The following is a 13,804-nucleotide window of genomic DNA, read 5'->3' as shown; positions in this document are numbered from 1 at the left end:
AAAAGTAGGATATAGATGGCGAACCTGCAAGAATAGTGTGATATAGATGGTGAACCTGAAGAACAGTGGGATATAGATGGCAAACCTTTAAGAATAGTGTGATATAGATGGCAAACCTGCAAGAACAGTGGAATATAGAATGGCAAACCTTCAATAATAGTGTGATATAATTGGTGAACCTGAAATATAGTGAGATATAGTTGGCAAACCTGCTAGGGTATTGTGATATAGATGGCGAACCTACAAGAACAGTAGGTTATAGATGGTAAACCTGCAAGAACAGTGGGATATAGATGGCAAACCAGCAAGAACAGTGGGATAGAGATGGCAAACCTGCAAGAATAGTGGGATATAGATGGCGACATAAGAATAAAGAACAGACTTACAGCCCAGAAAATAGTGAGAGATAGAGAGAGAGAGAGAGAGAGAGAGAGAGAGAGAGAGAGAGAGACTGTAAGTTTTGGCATTAGCCTGAATTTTGTAAAGAAACAATCGTCTACTTAGAGGTATCAAACTGACTTGTATTTTAATGAAACAGTATCGAGAATATTTGTTATTTTCATACCAAAGTATATGAGTTGCATGATGAATACTAGCCCTGATTTGAAGTCTCCAAAATATGTCATTAAGAACCAATAATGAGTCTTTTATCAGGCGTCAAACAAAAGATTTTTGTGACATTTAATTTGTTTACATTACTTCCATAAGTAAAATATACTGATTGTAATAAAGCATTTGTTAGTACTCTTGGTTGTTTCTGAGCACTTTCCAAAGTGTTCAACAGATAATCTGAATTCTTTGAAAGTTGGTCCAAATAAAAGCTAATTTTGATGATTGCAATCGTGAGGACATGATGTAATAATCAACAACAGTGCAAATATCGAAGTACTGCAGTAATGGGGCTTTTGTTCTAGGTAAATTTGTGCAATCAAGGTAATCTTCTTCAGATTGAAGCATACTTAGAATCAATTTATTACCAAACATACAAGATAGAAAAGCTTATTTTATAACTAATAACTTACTTTTGATCCTCTGGGAAGTATAAAAGCTCCAGTAAAGATGGGTCAAAGAAGGCCTTTTCTGTAAAATAGGAAAAATATATACTTCTGAATGCATTTAATCAATCCCATATGCAATTTCAAAAAAGAGAAGACAACTGTTTCTCTTAGCATTCATGGACACCCATAACACACTCCTGTAAAACCTTACTCACAAACATAAATAAAGCAATTACACTGGACTAAAGATACTTCTATAACTTATTGCATTATTTTAAAGACAACGAAATTAAAGCAAACAAGTTCATTCATTGGACTAAAAAAAAATTGTTAATCATACCAAAAACTAATAGCAAAATCTCTTATTTAAGAAAATGTTGGTTTATGGTTGTTGTTCAGGACTTGGGAGCAGCAAATGATTAATAACAAAAGAATAACTCTGATAGGGAAAGAAACTTTGAAAACTCTTTCATTCTGGCATTCAACATGATTGAGTGTATTCAAGTTAATGGGTAAGTGCACGTCTTTCTACATAGAAACATATTTTTTCACTAGAAATCAAATGAATTGATTTGTAAGCCTAAATCAAGTGAATTGATGGGTCAGCCCGTATAAAGGAAATTGATTGGTCATCCAAACGCTATTTTAAGTATATTACGACCATGTGATATAAAGCTTAGATTTGAACCAAGACAGCAAATGCTTAAATTATTTATGATTGATATGTGCCGTGCTCAGGGAAAACGGAGCCTAATGCAGTCCCAGATTAGCCCGTGCAGTCTGCACATGCTAATTAAAGAGGACTCTTTCTGCCTAAACTAAATGTTTGCTGAGCAACATCTTTTTAACAAAAATACAATTGTCCTTCCAAATGTCCGCCCTGCCCTTCTTATGCCCCCCCCCCTGCTCCCTTTTTTTACATCTGATAATTAATAAATCTCTTATTATATTGTATTTAATGTATTCCTCATTGTAGACATTATATTTGAATGGTTTTATAATAATGGGAGTAATATATTCTAACAATTATTAATAACATATAATTAACATGCAACAGGAAGCATTCCAGAAACGCCCACGTGCTCGAAAGTGCCGTTTTGACAAAATACTGCGCGTCAAATGTGCCCATTTGACAAAAAAAAACCTGCCCTTTTCAAATCCTAGCTGGTGCACTGATTGTAGGAAAATGCGGCATACATGATATAAGTCCTGAACACAAACAGCCCAATGTTAAACTTCTTTATAATTGATTTAAGTATTTGAATCGCTCTCTGGGAAAACGGGGCTTAATGCACGGGCGGACTGCCCAAGCTAATCTGGGACAACACTTGGCGCGCATGCAATAAGCTCCGTTTTCCCAGACAGCACAGATTTGTAAGATGCTTCAATGCCAGTCACCTGAAGCAGTCACAGCCCTCCTCGACTCCAGGTATGCCGCCTTCAGGTCTCCGTCCCTCAGTAAGTCCAGAGCCAGCTGCATGGCTGCAACTGCTGTCTTCACCTGCATGGCAAACAAAGTTGAGATTGTAAGTCACAGTGTAGTGCAATATATTTGCAGTGTAGAAAGTTGCTTCTTATAATGGAGCCTTACTCAAGGAAAACCGGGGCTCTTCTGTACTTTTCTTGTACCACCAACTGACCTTTTATCTATATCTACTACCTGACCTTTTGGCCTTAATGAAAGCCAACAAAAAGCTCACGTAATGTCAAGGTAAACAATATGGCACTGTATGTATATACATTTTTAGTTATTTTTCTGATAGTCCAAATGATCAAAGAATAAACATAAACATTATCAGAACTTTGAGGCACAGAAAACAGCTCATAGTGTCAATGAAGACTGCCATGCAGTTTTAGTACATAAAAGGGGATGGAAGGGGATGGATTGAAGTATATATGCTGCATAATCTTTTTGGGGGTAATAAGTGAATTTATTGATTTAAAACAATGATTTATCAATAGACTAACAATTGTGAAAAAGTAATATTGATTTTATAACAATAAATGAATGATGAAAGATTATTTAGCTAGCAAACAAATACAATTTAAAGACAATAAAAGAGACTTTCCTCAGTGGAAACAAGGCTTAATGCTCGAGCCTAGTGTACTTCCCAGATAAGCTTTTGCAGACTATACAGGCTAAGCAGGGACAACATTTTCCACTTTTATGGAATTTTTCATTCTAAGGATGTCGCTTCTAAACAGAAATCTATTCCATGCGGAGAGTGTTATCCCTGACAAGTGCAATACTTTTACGAAAATGCATTTTAGGCCTATTCTCATAGAGACCAGCACATAATTGAACAACAAACCATAAGCTATCAAAAACAAATATTTCTCAGAAAAGAACAATACAGAAAAAATATTGTATTCACTTAAGCATTTTACATCTCATCATGATCAAAATAAAGCATGAAACAAGAGCTGTCACCATAGGATGACTTATGCCCCCTATAAACGCTTGATAGAAGTAATGAGCTTTTTCCAAAACCTAAACGCAGATTTCAAAACCTAAACGCCGACCCTAAGTGCAAGGTTAAGGTCACAGGGGTCAACATTTGTGTGCGTATGGAAAGGCCTTGTCCATATACACATGCATGCCAAATATGAAATTGCTATCTGAAGCGACATAGAAGTTATGAGCATTTTTCGAAACCTAAACGCAAAGTGTGACCGAGAGACGGACGGACAGTCGATCAGTATATGCCCTCCTTCGGGGGAATAAAAAAAATAGTAATAAGATAATAATAATGCGTGAGAGTGCTGTTTGTTTATATACACACTGAATTGAGTATTAAAACTATATATTAACAAACAAGGCTATTGTCAAGCAATATAGTACCATACCGGCTCCACCATTGTCAGAAATTCCACCATTTTCAGATTTAAAAAAATAAAATTGGTTGCCATAGCAACAACAATTTTTGACGTAAGAACAAAATGAAATGACGTGCATAATGTCCATATTGCCATCTATCCATGTTGCAAGTTTCATGAAAAAATATTTAAAACTTTAAGTTATCGCAGGATCCAGAAAACCACCATTTTCAGCAGTATTTTCTAGTCTATTTGTTGCCATAGCAACCATAATTTTTGACGTAGGAACAAAATGAAATGACGTGCATAATGTCCATATTGCCATCTATCCATGTTTCAAGTTTCATGAAAAAATATTAAGAACTTTAAAAGTTATCGCAGGATCCAGAAAAGTGTGACAGACAGACTCACAGACAGACAGACAAACAGACACACAGAGCGCAAACCATAAGTCCCCTCCGGTGAAACCGGAAGGGGACAACAAGAGCTGTCTCCATAGGATGACACAAGCCCCAGAAAAATGCTTTGATAGAAGTTATGAGCTTTTTTGGAAACCTAAACGTAGAGCCTAAGTTCAAGGTCAAGATCAAAGGGGTCAAAATTTGTGTGCGTATGGAAAGGCCTTGTCTATATACACATGCATACCAAATATGAAGGTTACATCGGAAGTGACATAGTAGTTATGAGCATTTTTCGAAACCTAAACGCAAAGTGTGATGGACAGACAGACAGTGAGATCACTATATGCCCTCCTTCGGGGGCATAAAAAAAGTGGACACAGCATTATCTCATCTCATTTATCCTATCACAAACAATGAATGATGGCAGCTTATTTTGCTAGAAAACAAGTGCCCTTTCTAGACTAGATAAACCTACCTCATTTCCAATGTCGTCCTTGATGACTATGTTACTGATCTTGCCAAGCAGTTGAGCAAGAGACTTCAGTGAGGCAGACGAGGTAGCAAGGTTCTCCACACAGCGACTGCGCAACCATACATCCAGCTCCTGAACAGTTGGAATTTTTTTATACCTTTTAACATTTTTTTTTTTACAGTATTCTGTTATACAATTGCAGTCTGTTTGCTTACTTGCCATTTTCTTGGGTGAGCCAATTAAACAATACCAGGGTTTTTTCTAGCCATTTAAGGAAGTGGAGTCCGGTCGAAAAAGGATTTTTTTAATTTTTTAAATCAATAAAACGGAAAATCGGAATTTTTATTGACAAAATATTGACAAATCAGGCCTTTTCCTAGCCATTTTGGGAACAAATAAGAGTTATATACTTTGTCAGATATGAATGAAATAAAATTGATAATTTTTTTTTTACAATTTCAGTTTGGGATTGGGTCTGTTTGCTTTTGAATCATGTTCGTTTTACGGCCTGTTTTACAAAGCAGGAAAAACCCTGAGTACTATGAGCCTTGTCCTCTGTACACTGGGCTAAATGCATGTGCGTCAAGTTTTGTCTCATTAGCATGTGCAGTCCAAACAAGCTTATAAGAGATGAAACTTTCTGCCTTAACTGGATTGCTTAGAAGAAACTTCAAAGGAAAAATAACATAAAATCCATAAGTGTTGAACCTGATAAGCCTGCACAAACTGCACAGGCTAATCTGGAACAACATTTTATGCACATGCATTAATCTCAGTTTTCCCAAACTGTGCCTAACTTGTTTTCAAAATTACTTCAGTAATATAAAGGCAGTCAGGTAACAAACTCAACCTTTTCCCTGCCTTACCGGAAATTTGTGCACATATTTATGTCACCAAAAATCAAAGGTAGGAGAACAATTTTTAACCAATCAAGTGAAAGTTATATGCATTTAAACCAATTATACTCAGGATACCAGTGCTCTACATTTCGAGCTAGAGGGCCTGATCTGGGCTTGTATTCATCAAACTTTTCTTTGAGTGAAGTCTAAGAATAAAGACTATTCTTTAAATTTAAATATTCAAGAATTGCTTGAATTTTGAGTCAATCTTGGCACAAAACCCTTCTTTCTATGTCATTCTTCATGTAGAATATTTTGTTTATGACATAATCACCAGTGGAGGCCTGTATATATTCAAACACTGAATGCATTTTCTTGGTTCCAAGTCTATTCTTAATTCTGAAGTCTAAGAATGGGTTGGTGAATACGGACCCAGATGTCAATATTATCGTGTTAAATGGGTAATCTTTTGTCTAACAAGTAATACATGCTGAGGGTAAAATTTAATTTGTCTATTTAGCTTCTTTCCAAAGCCTCAGGCTTATTTAGACACATTCAGTTTCTCGATTTTTATTTGGCAGCTTTATAAATTGGTTCATATATAAAGTTATACCAATGAAAATCAATTAAATTCAAATTATCTGACTAGATAGTGTGCCCTACCCAGTCACGAATGGACTCTACTCCCGTTGGCAACACATCATGCTCTTCGGATGCCTGGATAACAAAACACAAGCACATCAACAGGATTTGACAAGTAATGAGTAATTTATCACTGGACAGGGTGTTACAAAATATTTATGTACGGAGGGACGGACGGACAGACAACGCCAAAACAATATCCCTCCCCCGATGGCGGGGGATAACAAAATAATCCAGGAAAGGTTTCAACAAACATTTTTATCATCATCAACTTGTATTGGTATATATCAAACATTCATATGTTTATATCATCATCAACTTGTATTGGTATATATCAAACATTCATATGTTTATATCATCATCAACTTGTATTGGTATATATCAAACATTCATATGTTTATATCATCATCAACTTGTATTGGTATATATCAAACATTCATATGAGCAAGTCTCTGGGACAACAGGGTGTCATGCATGTGTGTATGGTACTTTCTCAGATCAGCTTATGCAGTCCTTACTGGGCCCGTATTCACCAAACAATTCTTCGACTTAAGTCTAAGAATAAAGAAAATTCTTTAAATTAGAATTTTCAATAATTTCTTTAATTTTGAGTCAAACTCTGCAGTAAACATTTCTATCTATATTATTCTTCATAAAGAACATTTAGTTTATGACATAATTACCAGTGGAGGCCTGTATATATTCAAACACTGAACACATTTTTCTTGGTTCTAACTCTATTCTTTATTCGTAAGTCTCAGAATCGGTTGGTGAATACGGGCGCACAGGACTGAATTTTTTATTTAGAAGAGACTGCCTTTAAATTTCATTATAAAAGTGAAAAGTATCGTCCCGAATAAGCCTTTCTGTCCGCACAAGCTAATCTGGGAAAATACTTTATCCACATGAATTAACTATTTCAGTGCAGGAACCAAATTTTGAAGGCCTTTGCAAACAGTTTTGATCCAGATGAGACGCCACAGAACGTGGCGTCTCATCAGGATCCAAACTGTTTGCTATTCTTATCGTATTCTTTGAAAAAAACGAAGAAAATGCTTATTTTAGAAATTCAGCAGACAACATTTTAGCAGACGACAAATTTCCCAGCATGCAAAGGGTTAAGCCAAGCTTTTCCTGAGACTGGCTCATATGCTTATGTCTACCACTTATACCCCTTTCCCCCGGAAGAAGCCAAGTGAAAATGGCTTTTGCAACCAGCATAAAACAAGAACAGCCGGCCAGTAACTCACAGTCTGTTCCCGTTTTAATGCTGTTTACTGCTCATCATTATATAAGGGTTGGAAATTAAGCAATTAAAACTTGAATCTAGTAAGACGGGTCTTAAAGTAAATGTAACTTTCTAAAGGACTAGGAATGCGTCAAAATACATTTCTAAGAGGTTAACGTATACCGGTGAATTGAAGTTCAGTAGCAGTCTGAGTTCAGTCACAAAGACCTCCATAATGCGCGACATATCCAGCGTGTGTTGCACTGGCCCCTCGGTGTCAGGGGAGGGAGGGGCCACATTGTAGATGTAGACCCCTCCCCACTGGGGACTGAAGAACGCATTGCTCTCCAGCTTGGTACCTGAGGATTCCGTGTAAAAGGATGTCAGACTAAATAAATAAGCTACTAACTGGGAATACTGAGCTTAAGGCAAGTGGGTAAAGTCTTTAAGTGTTGTCCCAGATTAGCCTGTGCAGTCAGCACTGGCTAATAAGGGACAACACTTTCTGCTAAGACTGAATTTTTTGTAAAAAAAGACTTCATGAAAAATAAAATTTCAGTAAAATGGGAAAGTGCTGTCTCTTAATAGCCTATGCGGACTGCCCAAGATAAACTGGGACAACACTTTAACCACGTTCATTGAGCCTAGCCTATGCGGACTGCACAAGATAAACTGGGACAACACTTTAACCACGTTCATTGAGCCTAGCCTATGCGGACTGCACAAGATAAACTGGGACAACACTTTAACCACGTTCATTGAGCCTAGCCTATGCGGACTGCACAAGATAAACTGGGACAACACTTTAACCACGTTCATTGAGCCTAGCCTATGCGGACTGCACAAGATAAACTGGGACAACACTTTAACCACGTTCATTGAGCCTAGCCTATGCGGACTGCACAAGATAAACTGGGACAACACTTTAACCACGTTCATTGAGCCCAGTTTACTCAGCAAGTTTCTCAAGTAAATGTACTGGTCCCTCAGTGCCAGGGGAAGGAGGGACACATAACCATTGGACAATCTATTACTCTATGAGGAATCAGTGTACAGGGATGATGGACTAAATAAATGTACTTGAGTAAATGAAGTGAATAAAAAAAAGGATTTATTACATGAGGTAAAACAGTAACTTGCAGTCTGTTCAGGTTTTATGCTGTTTGCTGCTCATCAGGTTTGGAAATGAAGCCTCAAAAACTTGAATCTAGTAAGAAAGGTCTTTACTTAAATACAACTTTCTATGGGACTACATATGCGCGAAAATACGTATCTAAGTGAGAACAGGTTAAACATCTTTTTCCCCAGAGCACGGCTCAAATGCATTTAGTAGTCTACACCACTGCCAAGTGGCACCATCTAGTTACAAAGGAAACATCTACCTTGTGCATCATGGATGTAGAGGGGATATTCACTCCTACTGGGAACGTACACCAGGAAATTCAGCTCTGGATTGGTGGAGGCAGGTGAACCTGGGAAACAAATGGCATCTCACAGTAATGAAATGCAGAATGTTACAGGCTGTTCTGTACGAGTATGTGAAAATATATACTAGAGATTTACATGACATAGAACAAGCGATTTTGTGTACAAGAATTTAGCACACAAAAAGGAGTTAAATGTAAAATACTAACTAGTGTCTGATTATGTTTGATTTATTCATTTAAATCACATGAAAACATCAATTATTTTTAAAGGAAGTAAGTGAACTAAAAAAAATGTAAGATAAGATGTAAATGTCAATAACAAATATAGTGGTTACAAAAACAGAATAAAACAAGAGCTGTCACCATAGGATGACTTATGCCCCCTATAAACGCTTGATAGAAGTTATGAGCTTTTTTCGAAACCTAAACGCAGATTTCGAAACCTAAACGTGGACCCTAAGTTCAAGATGAAGGTCACAGGGGTCCAAATTTGTGTGCGTATGGAAAGGCCTTGTCCATATACACATGCATACCAAATATGAAGGTTATATCTCAAAGGACATAGAAGTTATGAGCATTTTTCAAAACCTAAACGCAGATTTCGAAACCTAAACGCAGACCCTAACTTCAAGGTCAAGGTCACAGGGGTAAAAAATTGTGTGCATATGGAAAGGCCTTGTCCATATACACATGCATACCAAATATGAAATTTATATCTCAAGGGACATAGAAGTTATGAGCATTTTTCGAAACCTTAACGCAGATTTCGAAACCTAAACGCGGACCCTAACTTCAAGGTCAAGGTTACAGGGGTAAAACTTTTTGTGTGTATGGAAAGGCCTTGTCCATGTACACATGCATACCAAATATGAAATTTATATCTCAAGGGACATAGAAGTTATGAGCATTTTTCGAAACCTAAACGCAGATTTCGAAACCTAAACGCGGACCTTAAGTTCAAACTCAAGGTCACAGGGGTCAAAATTTGTGTGCATATGGATAAGCCTTGTCCATATACACATGCATACCAAATATGAAGGTTATATCTCAAGGGACATAGAAGTTATGAGCATTTTTTGAAACCTGAACGCAGATTTCGAAACCTAAATGGGACCCTAAGTTAAAGGTCAAGGTCACAGAGGTAATTTTTTGTGTGCGTATGGAAAGGCCTTGTCCATATACACATGCATACCAAATATGAAGGTTATATCTCAAGGGACATAGAAGTTATGAGCATTTTTCAAAACCTAAACGCAGATTTTGAAACCTAAACGTGGACCCCAAGTTCAAGGTCAAGGTCACAGGGGTCAAAATTTGTGTGCGTATGAAAAGGCCTTGTCCATATACACATGCATACCAAATATGAAGGTTATATCTCAAGGGACATAGAAGTTATGAGAATTATTTTAAACCTAAACGTAGAGTTTGAAACCTTAACGCGGACCCCAAGTTCAAGGTCAAGGTCACAGGGGTAAAAAGTTGTGTGCGTATGGAAAGGCCTTGTCCATATACACATGCATACCAAATATGAAGGTCATATCTCAAGGGACATAGAAGTTATGAGCATTTTTCAAAACCTAAACGCACAGTGTGACGGAAAGACAGACGGACAGACAGACGGACAGTCCGATCACTATATGCCCACTTTTCTTCGAAAGGGGGCATAAAGATGTCACATGTGCTTATTGCAACATTAAAAGTTTTTATTGTTATTATACAAAAAAAAGAAGAAATGTCTAAATACAAAGGCTCCATTATTAATTCCAAAATGATAATTAACATTTTTCATCTTTGTTCAGAAAGTTTCATAAATCCATAACAACAAGAGCTAGTCAAAGTAGTGATGAACACTCCTCAAAGCTGTATGATGTAATATATAACAAGATGTTAACCCTTTTCAGCTCAAAATTAAAGCACAATGGCTTCACTTGGAGACTTTCTAACCAAACACTTTTCAAACATAAATATCTCAGTTATGAGTTTATATTATGATTCAATATGTTACATGTTTCTATTTGACTACATTCCGAACAAGCTGACAATAAAATCATCCATCTGTGACGATCGGACACTTAAGCATATTGGGTTTGCATGGTTTAATCTTTCATAATCTGAGATATTCATGTTTGAAAAGTATTGTGTTAGAAAATTCTTCGACGAGTGTATATACTACCAGCTTAAAACCAGAACAGCCTGTTTCTGTGAGTCTCTGCTCATCAATATCTTAGGGTAGGAAATGAAGCCTTTAAAATTTGATTATAGCAAGAAAGGTCTTTAATTTAATTCCACTTAAGGAACTACAAATGCCTCATAGTGCATATCTGAGTATCAAGGGTAAGAAGATTTTTCTATTTGGTTATGTTTGATTTGGTGAATTACATACATAACACTATAAATTATTTCTCAAGGGAGTCATGACACACACAACTATTAAAATGTGTATTACAAATATATAATTGTTCAAACAAGTGCTGTTTGAATACAAAGGCTTCAATATTAATTCCAACTTGAAGATAAACATTTTCCATCTATGGTAAAACAGCAAGTGATTTGTGTCTTGTTCTGATAAAACTGGGCATAATACATGTGCGTAAAGTGTCGTCCCAGATTAGCCTGTGCAGTCCGCACAGGCTATTCAGGGACGACACTTTCGGCCTAAACTTGATTTTCGGTAAGGAGGGACTTCCTTGAAACAAAAACTACCATTAAAGCGGAAAGTGTCGTCCCTGATTAGCCTGTGCGGACTGCACAGGCTAATCTGGGACAGCACTTTACGCACAAGCATTAAGCCCAGTTTTCTCAGAACAAGACACAACTGAGCCTCACTCTGGGGAATAAGGGTTTAATTGGTTTGAATAACGTGTACTCCCTGAATAGCCTGTGTATAATAATCAGGACTACACAGGCTAATCTGGGACGACACTTAACACACATGCATCACACCCTCTTTTCACAGAGCGCGTCTCATTTGCAATTCACATTTAAATCCTTTTTTTCACACACCGAGGCTATGTCGTCCCTAAATTACCCAGTTTTGCTTCAAGCGGGTTTATCATGTGTGGCAGGTCATCTGGTGTGAAGTAAAACTCGTTGTTCTCCTTCTTTGGCTTCGTGTGCAGCTTGGTGAAGAACAACACCTGAGACTTCACAACAATGCTCGTGTAGTTGGACATCCTCAACACAAACGGAGTCAAATACGCTGATAAAAGAAAGAAGGCTATTTATAAGAGTTGAGCTTTGTCACAAATGTGCTTAATATCCCCCACGCTTTTGTCACTTATGTTAATCCTTTCCCACTAACAAGTAAATTGAAAATGGCTATGTGCAAACAGCATTAAGCCAGAACAGCCTGTGAGTAACTTTCAGTCTGTTCAGGTTTCATGCTGTTTGCTGCTCATCAGTATCTAAGGGTTGGAAATGAAGCTTTTACAACTTGAATCCAGTAAGAAAGGTCATTAATTAAATTTAACTTTCTATGATACTGCAAATGCGTCAATATATGAGTTGTGTTCTGAGAAAACTGGGCATAATAAATGTGCATAAAGTGTCGTCCCATATTAGCCTGTCCAGTCTGCACAGGCTAATCAGGGACAAAACTTCCCGCTTTTATGACATTTTTGTTAAAATGAAGTCTCTTCTTAGCAAAAATCCACTTTAGGCAGATAGTGTCGTCTCTGATTAGCCTGTGCAGACTGCACAGGCTAATCTGGGATGACACTTAACGCACATGCATTAAGCCAAGTTTTCTCAGAACAAGGCTCATATGTATCTACATGTAAGTGGTCACGAGTTAACATTCAAATAACTCAGATGTGTGTAGCCAGCATGTTTCGTCAGCTGTTGGTGATTTTTATAACCCTTTGCATGCTGGGAAATTTGTCGTCTGCTAAAATATCGACTGCTGAATTTCTAAAATTTAGCATTTTCTTCGAAAATTTTTTCAAAGAATACTATCAGAATAGCAAAAAGTTTGGATCCTGATGAGACGGCACGTTCTGTGGCGTCTCATCTGGATCTAAACTGTTTGCAAAGGCCTTCAAAATTCGGTTCCTGCACTGAAAGAGTTAAGGTTAAATGAAGTCTGATTGCTCTGCTCAAAATGTAGATATTTTCCCCAAAAAATAACCTTGAATGAAGACTGCACAGCTAATCTGGAACAACACTTTACGCATTTGCATCATACCCTGTTTTCCCCCAATATATTTATTCTAATAACTGACAACTTCCCTTCTTGAATAACAGGTACAGAAAGAATGGATGTAGAAATGAAATAGCGTCAACTAACCACTGATGCCCGACTTTGCGTCCCACTGCACGTCCAGTATGTCTGGTCTAGGGCTGACCAAGGTCAAGGTCACATCATACCCGGAGCTGAACCGCACTGACCGCATTGTCTCCTTATCAGGCTGTAAAAAGAAAATTTGATATAAAATGTGTTACATTAGCCTCCAATTTAACATGATTTTATGGGGCTGTAAAAGGAAAGTTGCTACAAAATTTGTGACATGACTCTAACATTGAACATGACTTTGAACACGTTAGATCATTAACTTAGCTTTTAAATGTACTTGTGACTAAAATCTATATTGCTTATTTCTGTCTACAGATGATAAACAATAAAAGTCATAATTGTGACCAATTTAGATATCTCTTATTTCTAACACAGTTAATTTCAATTGGCTGCACTTTTCTTTTTCATCTTTCAAATTATCGAAACATTTATGAAATTATTCCTAGTGCTATACCCTCAGATGTAGTTGCTACAATGTTGCAGTTAAAAAAAAACATGCCCAGTGGAATGCAGTCATTTTGTTAGTTTCCATGAAAAAATGCTATTTTTATTATTAACCCTTTCCCTCTCAAAAGCAAAGTGAAAATCGCTATGTGCAAACAGAGTAACTCGCAGTCTGTTCAGTCTTTATGCTTTTTGCTGCTCACCAGTATCTAAGGCTTGGAAATGAAGTCTTTAAAACTGGAATC

General features: G+C 37.0%; 1 protein-coding gene across 2 annotated transcripts in view; it reads right to left on the bottom strand.

Moving 5' to 3' along the window:
- The window catches only part of LOC127841773 (GPI transamidase component PIG-S-like), a 33,423-nt gene that overhangs the window by 7,918 nt on the left and 11,701 nt on the right, over window positions 1-13,804 (bottom strand). For both annotated transcript variants that reach the window (XM_052370841.1, XM_052370840.1), the window contains exons 7-14: window positions 13,110-13,230; window positions 11,853-12,023; window positions 8,780-8,869; window positions 7,581-7,756; window positions 6,191-6,244; window positions 4,692-4,820; window positions 2,397-2,499; window positions 1,023-1,080 (exon numbers count right to left, since the gene is read on the bottom strand). In XM_052370841.1, coding sequence (XP_052226801.1) covers window positions 1,023-1,080; window positions 2,397-2,499; window positions 4,692-4,820; window positions 6,191-6,244; window positions 7,581-7,756; window positions 8,780-8,869; window positions 11,853-12,023; window positions 13,110-13,230 — 902 coding nt within the window. The remainder of the gene's footprint in view (window positions 1-1,022; window positions 1,081-2,396; window positions 2,500-4,691; window positions 4,821-6,190; window positions 6,245-7,580; window positions 7,757-8,779; window positions 8,870-11,852; window positions 12,024-13,109; window positions 13,231-13,804) is intronic.

Source organism: Dreissena polymorpha, chromosome 8, assembly GCF_020536995.1.
Source record: "Dreissena polymorpha isolate Duluth1 chromosome 8, UMN_Dpol_1.0, whole genome shotgun sequence".
Lineage (NCBI taxonomy): Eukaryota > Metazoa > Mollusca > Bivalvia > Myida > Dreissenidae > Dreissena > Dreissena polymorpha.
Note: the sequence above shows the minus strand (reverse complement) of the source record. Positions and strands in the feature narration are given on the sequence as shown.